The 21519-nt window shown below is 38.1% G+C and overlaps 1 protein-coding gene across 1 annotated transcript in view; it reads left to right on the top strand.

The window, feature by feature from the left end:
• LOC150107843 (protein phosphatase PP2A 55 kDa regulatory subunit-like) overlaps nucleotides 1–21519 on the top strand; it is a 282326-nt gene that overhangs the window by 113762 nt on the left and 147045 nt on the right. Inside the window, exon 4 of the mRNA XM_090391589.1 lies at nucleotides 1181–1442. Coding sequence (XP_090247715.1) covers nucleotides 1181–1442 — 262 coding nt within the window. The remainder of the gene's footprint in view (nucleotides 1–1180; nucleotides 1443–21519) is intronic.

Here is a 21519-nt window from a genome sequence, read left to right as displayed (position 1 = left end):
TGTTTCACTTATTCTAGCAATTTTTGAGCAAATAAACTCAATCAGTGAAAGCCCTTAAAACCTGTTATTTCTAATGCTCCTGACATTTCTAAATAAACACAACAATTTACTTTTAAGTGTGATTTCATTTTCGTTTTCATAACTTCTGTATCTTTTTCTATTGCTTTCGCTTCTGCATCCTTGCATTCTTTCATTCCCTCAGTTTCTTCACCTCTCATTTGATTTCCATTTTTCATAACTTTTGTAACTGTTTCTCCTGGAAAACACCTTATCTAATCTTTCATTTACCACACCCCCTAATAATGGAATCTCCTTACGTTGCTATAGTTTAATCATTCCCCACCTATTTTCTCTGCTTTTAGTCATCTCAGCCATTTTGTTGTCTTCCATTCTTATCCACCAAACTTCTCATCTCACCATGCATATTTTTTAATTTCACTTCTCATTCTGAACAACTTATTTTTCAAGTCTTGCATCCTGGAAATTATGCTGTTTGTCGACCTGTCAATCATTTCTTTTGTTTCCTTATTACTACTTTCCTTCACCTCCATAGTGCCAGTTGCTTTTGTTTCATCAGCTATACCTCCTTTTGCTTCCTCTCAATGATTTATAAAGTCATTTGCTCCTACCATTATGCTTGCTTCTGTTCTGTGATTCATACAGTCATTTGCTTTTTCACATTCTTTCATTCCATCAGCCAGTTTCTCATTTAACAGTAACTAATAGTCCAACAGGCCTGGTTGGCTGAGTGGTTAGCATACCCACTCTCCAGTCAAGAGGTTGCTGGTTCGAATCCCGCGTAGGCATAGATGTTTGTGATGACCTTCCTATATGGACTGGATCACCATGAGAGTAGTAGACCCAAAATCTCCTGCAATGGGAGAGGCCTTCACCCTGTAGTGGGTAGAAATATAGGCTGTTCATCAATAGTCCCACAGAATATCACATATATATACTCTCTCTCTCTCATCTCCTGTTAAGTTTCTCCATAAGTACGCTCTCTACATTCTACCACATATACATATGGCATTTTTGACAATGAACCATTCTAGATTATTTTAAAATGATGTTTATTATTTTAATTGCTGATTTGATAAGATTCTGTAGATTATAAGTTACAACTTCGTTGGTTTAGTCTGAATATGCTGTATATAATATTTCTCATTATATTCATTTTCAGTTTTTGAAGATCCTGTAGAATTTACAAATCAGAACTACTATGCAGCATTCACAGCAAGTATATCAGATGTAAAATTTAGTGCAAGTGGACGATACATGTTATCTAGAGACTATTTGTCAGTGAAAGTATGGGATATAAACATGGATACAAAACCAATTCATACTTTTTATGTGCATGGTTACCTTTATCCTAAACTGGGTTATCTATATGAAAATGGATACATTTTTGATCAGTTTGATAGCTGTTTGAATTGTACTGAGAGGTAAGTATTCTTTACAATAAATTGTACATTTTTAAACTTTTATACATTTTCGTATTTATTTTTCTTTAGTCCAATTGCCAGTATTCATTTTTTATTCTCTTGACTGATGAACTTAATGGATGGTTCTAAACGAGACCTTAAGTGTCCACAATCATCCTTGAGTAAAATATTATTATTATTGCATGACACCTCCAGGGAGTACAAAGACTCATCATGGAAGGGCACACTACTCTACTTTGCTAAATGTATGTAATCCTCTCCACTACTACTTAATTCTCAAACTACAATACTACTACTACCATGAATGCCATCTGTCGCCCACCATCACCAACGACAGTATTTTTTGGTCTGTAAATTGCATGTGTTCTGAAGGCTGATTTATCTGAACGTGGGATGAAAATCCCGAGTTATTGGGAGAAAAAAAACAAAAAACCCTGCTACCACCGTATCAGATCGGCTAACTTACCTTCAACTGAAAAAAGCCCATATAAGGATTTCCCTCATCATAATGAGAATCGAAAACCCAGGTCTTTTCCAATCGAAGGGTGCAATGTTCTGCTATTCTACCAATTGAACCACGGTGGCTATAAAAAAAACTAAAGTAGTGAAATCCATTGGAGGCACCAGGTAAAGGATAAGGAAGTATGCCCTTCTTCAATTTTTCCATTCGTCAGATGATGGGTTTGGTCACCTATGTACATACATTGGCCATATGGCAATAAATATGTTATATATGTAAATTGCATATGTTTTCCTGGCTTATGGAAGTTTTTTCCACTTGGTTAGACTAATCAATTTAATTTAATCCCTTAATCCAAGTGTAATCAAACAAAGTTTGCACCTAAAGTATCTTCAGAACTGAGGCAACTTGTGGTAAAGGTAGACTAAGGTCTCATCACTTGTCTTAATATCTCCCATAATGCAAAGCACATCTCCTTGCAGACATGTATAATGCTATGCATTAATGGAAGGGCCACTACCCAGACCAGTTTTGACCTTTATTGGGGTCTTGTCAGTGGGAGCTAGATCCATAGTTGGTGATACCAAGGTGGAAGTAATGGAGAAGTCATATTACCTTATTATTAAATTACTCTGGATTTAGAGAAAGATGTTGGAAGTTTTTTTCACTTGGTTAGACTATAATAAATTTAGTTTAATCCTTTATCCAAGTGTAAGCAAACAAAGTTTGTGCCTGAAGTAATTTAATAATATGGTGAGACACCTTTTGGCAACTCGTATAGGTAAATGACTTCTCCATTACTTCCACCTTAGTATTATCACCTCTGGGTCTGGCTCCCACTGATGAGACCTCAGTAAAGGTCGAAACCAGTCTGGGTAGTGGCCCTTCCCTTAATGCATGATATTAAACATGTCTGCAAGGAGATGTGCTTTGCATTATGGGAGATACTAAGACAAGTGATGAGAGTTAGTCCACCTTTACCACGAGTTGCCTCAGTCCTGAAGATTCTTCAGGTGCAAACTTTGTTTGCTTACACTTGTTAAAGGATTAACCTAAATTTATTATTGTTTTCCTGGCTGGTTTGTATTTATGAGTGATGAAACCTAGTTTCCCAAAGAAAAACCCTACCAACTCTCTGTGGAGCAGATAACTTACCTTCTTCACTTGAAAAGCCTAATAAAGATTCTTTGCATCCAACACAGTTGAACCCAGGTCTTTCCATCTGAAGGGCATCAGTTGAAATTGATTGAGCTATGAAGTTTCATTATGTATTAGTATTCAATTATAAATTGCAATGAATAACCTTTAACATTCATTGATGATATTAGTGAAGTAATATTGATCACCAATTCTTTTGATGACAAAAACTGGTTTGGCCGAGTGGTTAGCGTGTCCGCTCTCCAGCCAAAAGGCTGTGGGTCCGAATCCCACCGTGGGCATGGATGTTTGTTATTGTCTGTGAAAATAGTAGTGGTAGTGGTTGGCGGTAGATGACGTTGGTGTAGTTGCGGCTTGTTGTAGTTGGTGGAGATAGAACTGTAGAGTAGGTGCCCCCCCCCCTCGATGAGTCCTTGGACTCCAAGAGGTGTCAAGTAATAATAATAATAAAAGTTTTAAAAGTCTGTGTGAAGCAGCTTAATAAGTGGAGTTGAAGAATAATTACAAATATTACCGAAGAAAAATTTATGGGCTTTCTGTGTAACAGTGTGTACCTACTGTGATGAGTGTTTTTGACTCCATGGTACTCTGGTATTAATTATTGTTAGTTTGAAAAGAAACCAAACCTTGGAGACTAAGTGGCAAAATCTGAAGAAAATGTTGATTCTGCCAAGAAGACAGGTTATGAGATTGTTGGCAAACATAGAAGAATCCAGTCTTTCATGTTTGAACCCCAATACGTTTGTGGAGGAAATACCTAATGGTGATTGTACTGACATCTTTGTTCTTCTAGCTTTTTTGATAATTAGACATTTTTTGATATTAGATTTTCAGTGAAAAGAATGAAAGAAAAAAAAAAAGGATAAAATGGGTGATGAGTGATTTGAGAATAGCAGTTTTTGGGGATTCCATTGTTAGAAGATTAGTTAATAAGAGAGTCCATAAGTTCAGCTCTCCAGGAAGGAGAATGATCGAGATAATTCTTGCTTTGGACATCAGGAAAAAACTAGCAAGAGAATTAGTGGTGGTTCGGAGACTAATGATTTAAGTGGACATAAGGAGAATGTAAGAGCTGATAGTAGGAGCTTATCGAGCACAACAGACGAGTAACACTATACTAGGAAAGATTGTCAGTTTGTTACCAAGATATTATTATTATTATCATCATCTAAACTTCATGGAGATTGCACAAAATGTTCATTAGCTGTGCTTTAATCTGATTCAATATGTCTACATTCACAACACACTCAGGCCATGCATTCCACTCACCAACCACTCTCCATGCAAAGAACCTGCTCTCTCTCTCTTCACACTCTCTTTATAGTTTTCTCTTCACAGTTTCCAGTGATGGCCTCTTGTTTTATCCCCCTCTCCCATTCTATGAAAAATCTCTTCCATCAACCTGATAACAAGCCCTGACTAGCTGATCTGCCTCAATCATATCCTGCCTCGTTCTCCTATTCATGCAGATTTACAATTTATATTTTCTAAATCTTTCCTCGTTCTCCACATTCTAAAGACCACTGACCACCTTTGTAAATCTTTTCTGGACCTTTTCCGACATAATCTTTGTCACCATGAAAACCTGTCAACCAAATCTCTGCACAGTAATTCATATGAGGCCTGATCAAGGCCTTATACAATGGTATCGTAACTGCTCTGTTTCTGCATGTCAGTGTCCTCTGCCATTATCCAATGTGACATCTTCACAACTTGTGCAATATGGCTCTGAATTTCAGGTCCTTGTCCACTATCACTCCTAGATCATTCGTCTGCTCTACTTCCTTTAAAGTTTCTCAACCAAGTGTATACTTCCCATCACATCATTGCTTACCAGATCTCAAAATCTTGCACTTTGCAGCATTGAACTGTAGTTCACTTATCTCTCCATTCATGCAACCTATTCAAGTCCTCCTGTAAGTCCGTTACATCCAGTTGAGTCATCATTGCTTTCCCCAATTTTGCATAATCAGCAAACGGATGCATATCACTAGTTAAACCTACCCCAATATCATTAACATAGAAATTAAACAACAATGGTCCCAAAACTGACCCCTGCAGTACACCACTATACTGTTTTTCAGGTTATCTTGGAAGTAGCAGAATAAGCTACATTTCCGGCTTTTCTTAACATTCGTACTATAGGTTTACGCTGCAAAAAATAGTTCTTTGATGCTTCTGTAGCACAGTTGGAAGAATAGCGGAACATTGTGCCCTTCAATTGCAAAAAGCTTGGGTTCGATTCTTGTCATGACGAGGGGAATCCTTATATGGGTTTTTTCCATTTCAAGGTGACTTAGCCAATCTCATACAGTGGTAGCAAATTTTTTTTCCCAGAAACTAGGGATTTTTCATCCCACATGCAGACAGAATACACACACAGTTTACAGACAAAAACAAAAAATACTGTTGTTGGTGATGGGCGATGATGGTAGTAATGTCGTAGTTGGAGAATTAAGTAGTAGTGGAATGGATGAATATTTAGTGACGTAGTGTGCCCTCCTACAATGAGTACTTGGACTCCCTGGAGGTGTCATGTAATAATAATTAAATTTTTTACGTTATTACATCATGTGGTATTTTGTATATAATTATTTTACTACTTCCTTACTTGCCGATGGTAGAATTATTATTATTATCATTGACATCTCCAGGAGTCCAAAGACTCATCGAGGGAGGGCACCTACTCTACAGCTCTCCATCACTACCACTCAATCCACAAACTACACCAACGCCATCTGCTGCCGACCACCACTACTAGTATTTTTCACAGACAGTCACAAGCATCCATGCCCACAGCTGGATTCGAACCCACAGCCTTTTGTCTGGAGAGAACGGATATGCTAACCACTCAGCCAACCAGGCCGGCTTTTGATGGTAATAATGGTATGAAACATATAATGTTTCATACCATTAAATTGTGACAGGGAACTTATTTTTGGAAAATGCAGTTATCTGTCACATGGTCTACCATGTTTAGGGTAAAGTCGGTCGTCATCGGAGAACAATTTAATGGTATGAAACATATAATTCTAGCATCGGCAAGTATTACTATTACTATTATTACGTGCAACTCCAGGGAGTCATTAGACTCATCCAGGGAGGCCCCAAATCATATTCATCACAACTATTTGACATTCACACAGTATTTATCATACCTCGCCTTAAACTCATTCACTGTCACAGCATCCACCACAGACTCAGGGAGCGCATTCCACTCATTCACTACTCTAAAAGTAAAGAACCCAGCTCTAACACCTTTACTAACCACACTTTTGCCCAGTTTCCATGGATGTCCCCTAGTCCTCCCACAACCAGCCCTGTTCTCAAAAATATCTTCTGAATTAATTTTATAGAAACAATTCACAAAACCATGCTGTCCCCGATACAGTATCCCATTTTCTTCTATCCAATCTTGTATTTTCCTCTTGACTAATTTCTCTAAGACCTTGACAATGATTCCTGATATGCTAATCGGTCGGTAATTTACAACAGCAGTCTTGGAACCACCTTTATGCAGTGGAACTATTTTCCCCTCTTTCCACCCACTCGGGACTAACCCAGACCCGAGACTCAAATTAAACAAAATGGTCAAGGGTACTGACAATTCTTTAGCTGCTTCTCGTACAACACGAGCTGGTATACCATCCAATCCCACAGATGTATTGACATTGAGGTTATGCAATAGACTACTCACCTTCACTTCATTAACCACAATTCCCGTATAATCTACTGGTTTATTCATTTCTGCAATGTCACCACCTGGATGATATACTTTTGCAAAGTGCTCACTCAGTAACTCAACTATCTCAACTGATTCAGTTACCTCCCTACCATCGGCATTCTTTAAAATCAATCTGCCATGTACATTTTTCCTTTTACTTGCTACATATCTAAAAAACTGTTTAGGATTCTCTTTAGCCTGCATGGCCAATGTTCTTTCGTAATCCTTTTTTGCTTTTCTTACCACACTCATCACCCTTCTGGCCTGCGCTTTATACCGTTCATGTGCCTGCCGGTCACCCTTCTCCTTAAATTCCCTCCATAGTTGTTTCTTTTTTTGCAACTCAAGCTTAATGGTGTTATTCATCCATTTAACCCCTACTTGATTTATTATTCGGACTCTAGGTATACAGTCCGCCATTGCTTCATGCAAGCACTTCTTAACTACCTCCCATGCACTATCAACTTCTAGTCCTTGCAGTTGTACATGCCATGGCACTGAAACAATCAAACTCCTAAGCTTGTCATACTTTCCAGCCCGATAATTCCACATGTACCCTGTCTTAAATGAAAATTCTACACCTTTAGCCACCTCCCAAGTTAAGACCCTATGATCACTCTCACCGATTGGTGGCAATGTGGTCATATTTGTTTCAGCCAAATCCTCAGATGTAATTACTAGGTCAAGCACTCTCTGACCCCTAGTATTTTCCATTACATGCTGTTGCAGATAGTTATCCCTTAATAACCGCATAAAATCCAGTTCCTTCCTCCCGTGTGTCCTCTCCTCACTCCAATCAATGCGACCATAGTTGAAATCTCCAATAATAATCACCCTCCTTCCACCCATTTCTTCTATTTGCTTGTGCATACTGTCACCACCATCTTTTCCATCACCTGGTCTATAGCAGCACCCAATTGTATATTTAGTTCTGCTAGCCACAATCTCGCACCAAATGGCCTCAAATGTGCTCTTTTCTCTATCCTGCAATTCAACTTCTATTCTCCTTGGCTGGAGTTCATCAGCTATCATCAACAATACTCCTCCCCCCGTTTTATTCTCTCTGTCATTCCTGAACACACTATACCCATCACATTCAATCCCACTAGTTATATCATCTACAGTCAGCCATGTTTCACTAATACCTATAACCTGTGGTCTGGAAGTGCCAACCATGGCCAAAAACTCTTCCTTCTTGTTCCTAATACTCCTAGTATTAGTGTACATGAATTTAAGACCCCCATTAGCCCCAACCCTACCTTGATGCCTTATATTAACTATCCCACTCAGATTTGTTGTCCTTATTTGCTCTGGCATATTATATTCATTCTTACATTCAACTGCCTCCATAAGGACTGTATCTCTACTCCCCCCCCCTAACAAATCTAGTTTCCCTGAATTTGCACATCCACTACATTCAGCAACACTTTCTCAAGTCTTCTTACACCATAACCATTCAAATGCAAGCCATCCATCTTATATAGATCCTTTCGCCCTTCGAACTCACTCCGCACATCCACAAATTCCACACCACTCGTCATACATAACCCACGCATAAAGTCATTTGCAATTATAGCCCTCCTTTTAAACATTTCACTGTCATACCGTGGCAAAAGACTAATCATTCTAACTCTCTCACTCTTTTCTTTTGCTACCTCAAACAATTCATTCAGGTCTTCTATCATTTCCATTTTATCTCCTTTCAAATCATTCGTACCTGCCACAACAATCATTTCTTTCACCCTTTCCTTTTGCTCTCTAATAGACGCAGTTACGTCCTTTATGGTCGCACCAGGTTGGTACGATTTTGTCAAATCCTCTACTAACACACCTCATACTAACGAGTCTCCATACAGCACTCTATCCTTCATTTTGTTCATGTTCACATTCATACGTCTATTTTTCCTGTCATACCTTTTATTATTGGTTGGTTCATTCAGTCTACTTTTGTTCATGCACTCTAGCTGCTGTTTTGCTCTTTCTATCGCACTATTCAACAACGCGATCTCACTCAATGCATCTATCTCATCTTTTTTGTTCTCTGAGAAACCATTTATACTATCATTCACACTTTCTACATTCACACTCTCACAATTTTCATGTACAACCTTGCCGTTTCTTGTCATATCCCTATTTCCTTCATTCTGAAGGTTGACAAAAATATCACACTCACAATCCGAAATAGACTTCAATTTCGCATTCTCCCTACATTTTCTACACACATTCAATCCTTTATTATCATCTAACCACACTCCGACCGCACTCCGCAAAGCGTACATTTCACAGCTAGTACACTGACTCATTTCTTTTATGCTACAGTTCTTTGATAACGATGGCGAACCTTCATTACTGGCTGCCATTTTCCTTCGCACAGGTGCCATACTTATCTTTAACGTGTTTTGTCAAATTATACGTTATAACACACCAAAAATAGACGTACTAAAATACGCAAGGCAAACAAAACAAAACTACACAATATTAAGTAATTTGTATCGATAACTGAAAATGATACTTATCTTATCTGGAGCTTGCACGAACACTACACATTACGAATTCATCTAGCGACGACTTCCCGACATGGATTATGTTATAAAACACTTTAGTACACTCTAAAGTGTTTTATAACATATTTATTTATTTATTTATTTTTTTATCAGTAATTAGTAAAATAATTATATCCAAAGTACCACACGATGTGATAACATAAAAATTATAAGGAACTATTTTATGCAGCATAAGCCTATAGTACAAATGGTAAGAAAAGCCAGAAATGAGCTGCTTCTGCTACTTCAAAGATAACCTGAAAAAGAGTATAGTGACCTTCCTCTTTTGTGATACTGCACCCCCCCCCCCCATATATACAACTTTGTGATACCTATCTGACAGCCAATCACTGATCCAACTCAAAAGTCTCTTATCCATTCCCATCTGTTTCAATTTATTTAGCAGTTTATCGTGTTAAACATTATTTATATTTATTATTATTATTATTTAGGCCTCCAAGGAATCAAAAGACTCATCGTGGGAGGTCCTTCCTAGGAAACACAAGTCTATCAAGACTCATCATGTGAGATCCTTCCTAGGAAACACAAAGTCTATCATACCACTCCTTAAACTAATTGACCGTTCTCGCTCTCACCACTTTATCTGGCAATGCATTCCACAGTTCAACCACCCTCCATGCAAAGAAACCACTCTTTCCCCTCTTGCTCAGAGTTTCCTTTTCTAACTTCCAGGGATGGCACTTTTGTCATCACTCCTTCCCACTGTTCAACCAAGCGAAAGAACTCCCTAACCACTTCTCAACAGTTTAAAAGGCTCAATCATATCACCTCTCCTTCTTCTATCCACCAAACTCTGCAGTCCACATTCCCTCAGCTGATCCTTATAACTAACATTGTACAGTTCTGAAACTGTCTTTGTTATCCACCTCTGTACCCTTTCAATAGTTAATTTATCCCCTTCAAATCCTGGGGACCAAATCTGAGAACAATAGTCTAAGTGTGGTCTGATCAGGGTCTTATATAACATAATGATAACTCTCTTATCTCTGCAGGTCAGCATCCTTCTCATTATTGCAGCAATCCTCTGTGTTACCTTCACCACCTTTGCAATATGTCCCTTGAATTTCAAGTTTCTGTCAATCATCATCATCAATCAATTATTTAACAGTTTATCAAACGCTTTTGCAAAACCCAAGTACACCGCTGTATATGCATGTCTTCTGTCTAAGGTATTTGTTATCTTTAGTACTTAAGTTAATAAAACATGATCTCCGTTTAATAAACATATGCTGATAACCACAGAGAATACTTGTTATCAACTTATTTCTGTATCCTAGACCTCATCAATCTCTCCAGTATCTTCGCCACATCTCCAGATATGCAGATTGACCTCTAATTTGAAGCTGCAGTCTTATTACCCTCTTTATGCAGTGGAACAATTTTACCCTCCTTCCACCCCTTGGAACCTGTGCTGTTTTAAGACTCCTATTAAACAGGTGCCAATGCTTCTGCCAATTCTCTGGAACATTCCCTTAAGATGCATGGTGATATGTCATCAAATCCTATCACCTTATAGACATCAAGGTTATTTATTTCCTCAAATACCTTCTGCTCAATCACAATTAAGCCATCCTCTCCTATGTCTTCTTCACTTAATTTCCTCATGATTGTGCTCCCTGATCAGGATTGAAACACCCTTATGAACAGTGGTGAGTTATGGAAATTTTAACAAAGGGCTCGCATCATTGAGCAAAAAAAAAAAAAAAAAAAAAAAAGGGAGAAGGGTAACAATAGCGCACGTGCTTATTTTATTTTCAAACTTGGGCACATTCGTTATAGAGGAGGTCAAACAATAATTCCAAATAATCTATACACTGCTGAATAGACTCATTTTGTTAGGTTACCGTATGAGTTTGTCACTTAATATATTTAAAAAAAAAAAATTTTTTTTTTTGAAAAAATAAAAAAGTATACAAGAAGAACAAGCTGCTCGCAAATTTGAGAAAAATTTAACAAAGGGCTCGTGCAAGCCCCCTTATAGCTCACCACTGCTTATAAATTGATTGCTGAATCTTCAACATTGTCTTCTGCAGCAATTAGAATTCTACCATTTACATCCATTAACTTCATTTTACCATGTACATTCTTCCTTCTAATTGCTACATATATATAAAAAAAAACGGTATGGTTTCTTTTTGCATGATTTGCCAATTTCTGTTCATATTGCCCTTTTCTTTTCCTTACTAACTGAGTCACTTTCCTAGCTTGTTTTTTATACTCTCCATGTAACTAATTATTAGCATTATTCATATCATATTATGAATTATATGTCAATATCTTTTTGATAATTTTTCTCTCTCCCTCTCTGCATTCTTGCTATATAGGAAAAACTGGCTAGACCATATAGCAAGAATGCAGAGAGAAGGATTACCAAAAAAGATCTTAACATATAATTTTAGAGGAACAAGGAATCAGGGATGACCAAGCAGAAGATGGACTTAGTCCGGAACAAGGCCACGTGGCCTAGAACCTGGACAGGAAGACAACGATGACGATGTTGTACTGCCTCCAAAGTACCTTCTTCCAGATTTCATGCTTTAGCTCCTCATTCATCCATTTTAATTCAGCCTTTTGGTCTTCAAAAAATTCCCACATTGATGCTGTTATATATTTCTTTGTCAGTTCTCAAGCAGAATTAATTTCCTTAACTGCTGAACTCCTTCCATGCTATAACTCCAAGCTGTCTCCTAAGCTTGTTATAATTGATAATGATGAATTGAGATGGAGAGCCAGAATCATGAAAGATATGCTAGCAGAGCTGTGTGAGAAGGTAGCACAGTGTGTAGATGTGTGGCATGCATTTCACTGAAGAATGAAATTATATACAGATGTGATAGATTGCACATGAATCACTTTGGAGTAAGTGAACTGGAGAAACTACTGCTACATAAAGTGCAGTGTGTGAGAAAAGCAAGAGATTTGAATAAGAGGTAAGGTGAAAGATCAGGAGAGTAGTATTCAAGAGACTGAAGTGCATGGCAATGAAAACAGTAGTAGTGTAAAAGATGAAGAGAGTATGGGAATGCAAAAGGAACAGAGAAAGAGCTAAGGAACAGAGAAATGGGGGGTCTAAGAGAATGGATATTGGGAGTAGTAGTTGTGTGTGTGTGTGTGTGTGTGTGTGTGTGTGTGTGTGTGTGTGTGTGTGTGTGTGTGTGTGTGTGTGTGTGTGTGTGAGGATGACCAGAATGAAATTGGAATAGATTGAAATATGAGTGGGATAGTTTGACTAAGCAGTAATATGTGATAAGTAGTAATAAAGGCAAATGGGCAAGGGCAGGTTTGGTGGGGAAGTCACAACCAACAAGTGACTTTGGTAGGTCTTGTTATAGACCTAAAAGTAAACTGCTGTGCTTATTTACAAAATGCCAGAAGTATCAGAAATAAGGGAGATGAAATGGTTCCAATCATAGAGTTTATTCATCCCCAAAATGTTAGAATAAGTGAAATATGGATGAATGGAAATGAAGAGTATGGTGTTTTTTGTGAGGATAGAAATGATAAGAAGGGAGGAGGAGTGCAGCTGATGATAGCAGGGGAATTATGTTCAGATAAGGAACACATGAAAGAAGAAAATGGTGACAATGGTTATGAGGCAGTGTGATGTAACGTGTAGGTTGAGTGGAAGATATATTTAGTTGTATGTTGTTAGAGGCCTAGGAATGTGGAGGGTGGTGATGAAGAAATGTATGAACAACTTGTATTAGTGAAAAAAGGAAGGGTAATTATTATTGGTGATTTTAATTATGGCAGTATAGATTGGAATGAAGAGATAGCATTTGGGAATAAGGAAAATGAATTTCTTGAGTTCCTGAGAGATAACTATCTTAGGCAGCATATAAAGGATGGCACATGAGGATGGAGAGTTTTAGATCTGATCATTTTATCATTGGATGTAATGATGAGCGGGGTATTGCACTTCTCTTCAGTTAGTGAGAGTGAACATGAAGTGATCACATGAATTGTTGCTAGCTATATCAAGTATATGAGGCGTGTTCAAACAGAGACCGAACTTTTTAAATAGCATTCCAACTGGCACGGAGAGCATGCGGCAACTACTGTGAGAGGTTTTGACAACAAACTGCCATTTTCCCCTTTCTGCTATGAGCATTAGTCATCTAGTTACATCCACTGAAGTGAGCACATGCACAAGCTCTTCATCGGATTAGTGACAAAGTGACAATGAAAGAGTCTGAAGAACCATGTCTGTGTGTGCGGGAAATTTTCTTGCAGACTTGGTAAAAATTTTACAGATGCATTTCAATTGCTTAACCAACCATACAGGGAGGATTGTATGAGTGGATGAGTCGGTCAAAGATCAAGGTGATGTTGGTTGCGTTTTGATTGAAAATGCAGTGTCCATTATGAATTTGTGCCATATGGTCAGATGGTAAACTGAAAGTTGTACCAGGAAGTTTCAGCACATTTGAGGGATGCTGTGCAGGAAGAGGCCTGAATTGTGGGAAAACCATACTTGGATGTTGCACCAGGATAATGTGCCATCCAAAACAGCAGACATCCTTTGTGCCTCATTGACCCTATTCTCTGGACCTAACACCAGCAGACTTTTTCCTGCTTCCCAAACTTAAAACCACTTTGAAAGGACATCATTTTCAAATCATAGAGGAGAAAGCTGTGTTTTTTCATTTCAGAGGCAGTTGATTTTTGTGTATTGTCTAGCATTTTGTTGATCAGGTACTAGGTTGCCTTTATGTTGTTCTGAGTTATTTTTAATTTGTATCCATAATAGTTTCTTTTTGCAGTTCTGATCTGTGTTTTTTTAGGTTATTCCATTTTCATTCATATTCAGCTTGTAATACTTTGTCAGGGGATCTCGTAAGTTGTTTCCATAGAGCATATTTTCTTTGTATAACTATTAGCATGTTTTCTGTTATCAATAAATTCTGCTGGCTTGGGAGCATATTTTTATTTTTGTTATTGATTTGTTATATCTTTTTATTAAAAGCAAGTTTTAGATTAGTATATGAAGCATCAGCAGAGTCTGAAGATGCTATCTGCATCTAGTTTTTCCGATTCAAATTTTTCCAATTTCATCATTTATAGTTTCATATAGTTTCATTTACGATGCTGTTCTGATGTTTTGTAGTCTTGATGCATTAAGGCTTCTATGTTAGTATGAAGCTGTAGTGCAGTCACCTAATGGTCTGCCAGTTTGAACATTATGATTGCTGCAGTATAGCTGTTTGAAGGGGGTTCCGTATATTTATGTGGTCAATACAGGATGAGGTGATTGTGTTTTCGACTATCTCTTCTATTGTGTACATCTCTGTAATTAGGATTAAGTTTGCTGATAGGAGGTCTAGGTATCATGCCGTGTTGTTATTTCTATTCACAACGTTTATATTTATGTCACCTATTATTATTAGGTATTCTGTGGTACCTTCTTGTGTGGTAGAAAGCCATCTGTTTAATTCATCTAGAGAAATTTCATGGTGCTTAAATTGGGTGGTCTGTATATAACATTTAATATCAAAAAGTTTTCTTGTTTTGATATTTTTACTTCGATGAATGTATTTCCACATAAACTATAAATTGGAATCTTTTACTTCTAATTTATGCTTAACAGATATTATTATACCACTGCCTCATTTATCTTGTCTGTAGTGTTTGTGTTGTTGAAAGTTTGACATTTACTAAATGGTTGCGTCTTCATTTGTTGTGGATATTTCTGTTAGTATTAAAATATCTATTCTATATCTTCCTTCAGATAAGCTTGCAGGGTCAGCCAGTATTTTTTAATGCTCCTGATTTTTTTTTTCTTTTATTACATATCACCATGAGAGAGTCCAAAGACCCATCGAAGGAGGGCACCTACTCTGCAACTCTTCACCACTCAATTCACCAACTACAACGAACCACAACTACACCAACGCCATCTACCACCACTAGTATTTTTATAGACAATCACAATCATCCATGCCACCATGGGATTTTGAACCCACAGCCTTTTGGCTAGCCACTTGGCCAACCAGGCCAGCAGAGGCCTGGTTGGCTGAGTGGTTAGCATATTCTTCATATCAACATCAGGAATGCTCCTGATGTTGATATGAAGAATAGATGGTCCTTTTTTCTTTGGCCAGTCTCTTATTTCAGTTTCACTATTGAATTTAGAATGTGAATTGAATTTAGGATTAATTACATTGCTTGATGGTTTGCATTCATAAGGGTTGGTATGTTGTTCCCTTCTATAACACACATTCATCATCATTTGCTAGACAACAACAACCCCAGATGGGCCAAGGCCATCCTCTGAAGATTTTGCCAGCTACCTTTATTTCTGGCTTTGCACATTTATGGCTTGAAAATCCTTTTCAATAGCATCTTTTGACGGCCGGGATATCACCAGTGCGTGGGAAATTGTGAAAGAATATTTGTTATCAGCAATGGTAAGTTGTATACCACGAGTGAAGAAGAGGGTGCAATTTGGAGTAAAGTGGATGACAAACAACATTAAACAGGAACTGCATGTGAAAAAGAGGCTATGGAAGAGATATAAGGAGACAGGTGAAGAGAGGATGGGTGAAGAATATAAGACACAGGCCAGAAGAGTGACTCGTGTGGTAAGGAAAGCGAAACTGGAATATGAGAGGAGATTGGCCCTAAGATCCAAAGAAAATCCTAGGGAATTTTTTAGCTATGTGGCCAGTAGGAGGAGAAATGACTGTGGAAGAATGATATTGTGGGATAAAAATGGGAATAGAGTGACTGATGCAGAGGACATAGTGGAATTGTTCAATGAACACTTTATTGGAGTATTTCATCCTAGAGGAGTCAGTTTTAATGCTAGAGGGATAGGACTGGTACGAGGTCTGGAGGTACAGGAGGAGAGTGTGTTTCAGATACTGAGTACTCTGGATGTCAGTAAAGCTGTGGGACTGGATGGTATTTCGCCACGAGTTTTGAGAGAATGTGCTAGCGAATTGACAATACCTTTAACGTAGCTTTACAATGAAAGTCTGGCTTTGGCAAAGGTGCCCAGGGAATGGAAGGAAGGTAAGATAGTGCCATTGCATAAGGGTGGTAACAGACTGGAAGTGTCTAATTATAGGCCAGTCTGTGTGTCATCAGTAGTTGTTAAGATCTTGGAGAAAGTAGTGAGGGACCGTGTACAGCATTGGGCAGATGAGGGTAATGTTATCTGTGAGAATCAACATGGATTTGTGAAAGGACGCTCTTGTTTTAGCAATATGCTAGCCTTTTATAATAAAGTTACAAGAGCATTAGATGAGGGAAAGGCATATACTGCAATTTTCTTAGACTTGGCGAAGGCATTTGACAGGGTGCCACATGATAAGCTGATATTTAAGTTGCAGCACATGGGTCTGGATGTCAGATTGGTCAACTGGATTCAGGATTGGCTGTCTGATAGGTATCAGAGAGTTGTGTATGGTGGAGCAGTTTCCAGGAGGCAGAGGGTTACAAGTGGGGTCCCACAGGGCTCGGTACTAGGACCTATATTGTTTAACCTTTATATCAATGACATAGCCAGTGGATTGCAGGGGGATATTCAGTTGTTTGCAGATGATGCGAAGCTAGGAAGGATTATTAGTAATAGTGCAGATGTGGTAGCCCTGCAAGAGGATTTAAATAAGCTAGATAGATGGGCAAATGAATGGGGGTGTCAGTTTAATGCAGCAAAATGTAAGGTCTTGAGGTTTGGGAAACATCGATGGGATGCTGCATACTCTCTGGGAGGAGTTATACTGGAGGAAGTAGGGGAGACAAGAGATCTGGGGTTGATGATTGATAGAAACCTGAAGTTTAGGGGACATATTGCAAAGGTGGTGAAGGTAACACAGAGGATTGCTGCTATTATGAGAAGGACACTGACCTGCAGAGATAAGAGGGTTATCATTCCGTTGTATAAGTCTCTGATCAGACCACACTTGGACTATTGTTCTCAGATTTGGTCCCCAGGATTTGAAGGGGATAAATTAACTGTGGAAAGGATACAAAGACGGATGACAAAGATGGTTTCAGGACTGTACAAGGATAGTTATGAGGATCGGCTGAGAGAATGTGGACTGCAGAGTTTGGTGGATAGAAGAAGGAGAGGTGATATGATTGAGACTTTTAAACTGTTGAGAGGTGGTTACAGGGTTGACACTGGGGAGTTCTTTCGCTTGGTTGATCAGCGGGAAGGAGTGATGACAAGAGGCCATCCCTGGAAGTTACGAAAGGAAACTGTGAGCAAGAGGGTAAGGAGTGGTTTCTTTGTGTGGAGGGTGGTTGAGCCGTGGAATGCATTGCCTGATGGAGTGGTGGGAGCGAGAACGGTCAGTGACTTTAAAGAGTGGTATGATAAACTTTGTGTTTCTCAGGGGGGGACCTCCCCTCGATGAGTCTTTTGACTCCTTGGAGGCCTGAATAATAATAATAATAATAATCTTTCCAATGTAATCTTGGTTTTCCTCATTTTGGCCTTCCTTTGGGTTTTGCTAGAAATATTTTTTTTTACAGCATTATTATTATTCATTATGAGATGTGCAGTCCAATTCAAATGATTAATTTTAAGAAATTTGATTATGCCTAGTTCTTTAAAATATCTATAGAGTTCAATATTAACACCCCAGTCAAGTCATGACGTCTATAGTCATTCAGCAAAAATCTGGATACGATTCTGTAACACCTATTGAATAAGAAGTACAATTTGGCCTCACTATTTCATCCATCATGGCCGGTAGAGAGGTTAAAGCATCTTCTCCACTCATCATTTTCTTTAATACCACCAAGGATGCTCCTGAGTATTTTTCTTTCAGAAACAGCAATTTGCTTTTCCTCTTTCTTTGCCACTGCCTAGGTTTCTGTGCCATATGTCAACACAGGATGAAATCAAAGTTTTATAGAGCGGGAATTTATTATTTCTGGATATAAACCGTGATTTCATTATTTTCCTAAGATCATAAAAACTTTTATTAGCAGCAGTTATTTTTTTCTGTACTTCTGGTGAAGTTTTATTTTGGCAGTTCAATTCAGATCCCAAGTAGATAAAAAAATATTATTATTACCCAAGACCCCATGGAGTCAAAGATGCATCTTGGAGTTCCTTTTATCACACAGCTCATCATACTGCACTTTAAACACACTCAAATTCTCTGCAGACACCACACTCTCAGGTAAGGCATTCCAATAATTCACAACTCTGCTTTAAAAAAACCCTGCTTCTCACTCCCCTACTCACACCCTCTTTATACAGTTTTCATGGATGACCTCCGGTTCTCCCCTGATCTCCCACTGTTTCTGTAGAACCTCTCCAACGTTGATAATATAACCTACAAGAGACCTACAAGTTAGTAAGGGATCTATCATATCTCCCCTCTTCCTCGTATTCACCAGGATAGGAGCCATAAACAGTAATGGCCCTAAAACAGACCTAGTGACTTTCCTTTTCCTGGATATTGCTCCCCCATACACAACATGCTGATACCTATCAGATAGCCAGTCTTCAATCCAATGCACTAATCTAATATCCAACCCCATCCGCTCTAGTTTGACTACAACTCATCATGCGGTAATCAATCAAAAGCCTTTGTAAAATCTAAGTATATTACTGTGTATCCCTCTCCTCTGTCCAAGGAAGCAGTCACCTTATTGTAATAAGTAAGTAGATTACTAAACATACCTCCCTTTAGCAAATCCATGCTGTCCATCAAAGATAATACCATTGTTGCTAATTCTGGATCCTAGTTCTCACAAGCTTCTCCAACAGCTTAACCATAACACCTGACACACAGATACGCCTATAGTTTAATGCTTGAGTTCTATCATCTCCCTTATGAAGCGGCACAATCTTTCCCTCCATCCACTCCTTATGAATAAAAAGATGTTTAATCTTATTATTCACAATGAATCCAGTTTCTTCAACATGCCTTTTTGTATGGCAGCAGTTATAAAAGATAAATGATATATTTAGTTTAATCCTTTATCAAAGTGTAAGCAAACAAAGTTTGCGCCTCAATTATCTTCAGGACTAGGGCAACTCGTGACAAAGGTGGTATAAGCTTTTCATCACTTGTCTTAGTATCTCCAATAATGCAAAGCTTATCTCCTTGCAGACATGTATAATGCTCTGCATTAAGGTGGAGAGGATCCAGAGGCAAGTGACCAAGATGATAGCAGGTCTATGGAATGAACCTTATGAGAACACATTGAAGATTTGTGGGTTGCAGAAAAGGGGTGATATGATTGAGACATTCAAATAACTGAAGGGTTTCTATAAGATTAATTCAGAAGATATTTTTGAGAATAGGACTGGTGGTGGGAGGACTAGGGGCCATACATGGAAGCTGGGCAAGAATGTGGTTAGCAAGGGTGTTAGAGCTAGGTTTTTTACTTGGAGAGTGGTGAATCGGTGGAATAAGCTGCCAGAGTCTGTTGTGGGTGCTATGACTGTGAATGAGTTCAAGGCGAGGTATGATAGATACTGTGTGAATGTTGAATAATTGTTCTTGAAATGATGTTATGGCCTCCCTCGATGAGTCTGTTGACTCCTTGGAGTTACCCGAAATAATAATAATAATGATAATACTAGTAGACTTTGTGTTTCCTAAGAAGGATCTACCATGATGAGTCGTTTGACTCCATGGAGGCCTGAATAATAATAATAATGTTGTGGCTTCATATTAGTATTTTTACTTAATTAACTGTGAGTTTTAATGCACATGTGTAAGAGTTCCTGTAGCAATTATGTGATTGTAATGTGTGTATTTGTGCAAATAAATGTCTTTAAACTTCAGTGATGTTACTAATGAGCATTGAAAACAAGATAGTAGCGCTATTGTCTGTTAATGGATTACATTGACAGACAATGCTAGCTGTGTTGTGAACAAACATCATGAACAAACAACACAAACATATCCAGTTCACCATCAAGATCAAAAACAACAACTCTTCCTTTTCTAGACACATGTCATGCGTCTTCCCTTTGTCTGCCTCTCCTTCACAAACTGACACACACACACACAGGCCAATATATATATAAAAATTCATACCACCATCCAACACAAAAACTAGGGGTCATTAGTACCTCAAACACAGCCCTAACAATTTGCTCTAATGAACAGGCTATGAACCAAGAATTTGAAATTATTAGCCAAATGTTTGTTAAAAATGGCTACAGTAAAAAAAACAGTTCACAAGATCCTTCATAAAAATGCCTTTAAAAGAAAAAAGGATTACACGAATGCCATAGCCATACCATACATTAGGAGCATTTCAGAAAAAATAGAACACTATGCAAATACAGTATTAAGACAACCTTCAAATCCCCTGCAGAATTAATAAATTTACTTAGCTGTTCCAAAGATCTTCTTCCATACCTTATCCACCCAGCAGTTTACAAAATTAAGTATACCTGTAACCTTCTTTACATAGTGGAAACAGGATGAACCATCCTGATTAGAAAACATGAACACAAACGACACATTAAGTACCTCCAATATGGAAAACAGGCCTGTCAGACCATGCTCTCCAAAAGCACAGAGTCCCCTACACTTCACTAAAACCTGGTTTGAAAGAAAATTTCAAGTAGCCTGTGAAATGCTAAAACATCATCTAAATCTAAACAAGAATGATGGATTAATTATTCCAAGAATTTCGAAAACCCATCTTCAACCCATATAGCATCCAGAATAATCCCAAACTAAAGAAATTCTTAATATGAGAGGACTTTAGAAATTGTGCAATATATAATTTTTTTTTTCCATTCCGAGGCCAGGTTAGGGTAAATGATTAACAAATGTTTAGATTCAACTTACTTTTGCATGGCGTCATTTAGCTTGTATCTCGTACATATGTATGTTTTCCTGATGATGACCTCAATACAGAGGTTGAAATGTCAAATGTTACTTTCTCAATGATAAGTAACGTAATTATTCTAACGTGTATTGTGTCTCCACAACACATGTTAGAAAGGAGCTATCTGTTATGATCACTCCTTCCCGTTGTTCCACCAAGTGAAAGAACTCCTAGTGGCAACCCTCCTCTCTCAACAGTTTGAAAGTCTCAATCATATCACCTCTCCTTCATCTATTCACCAAACTCTGCAGTCCACATTCTCTCAGCTGATCCTCATAACTAACATTGTACAGTCCTGTACTATCTTTGTTATCCACCTCTGTACCATTTCCACAGTTAATTTATCCCCTTCAA

This window comes from Typopeltis vanoorti, chromosome 4 (assembly GCF_054136105.1).
Source record: "Typopeltis vanoorti isolate ZY-2024b chromosome 4, IOZ_Tvanoo_1.0, whole genome shotgun sequence".
NCBI lineage: Eukaryota > Metazoa > Arthropoda > Arachnida > Uropygi > Thelyphonidae > Typopeltis > Typopeltis vanoorti.
Note: the sequence above shows the minus strand (reverse complement) of the source record. Positions and strands in the feature narration are given on the sequence as shown.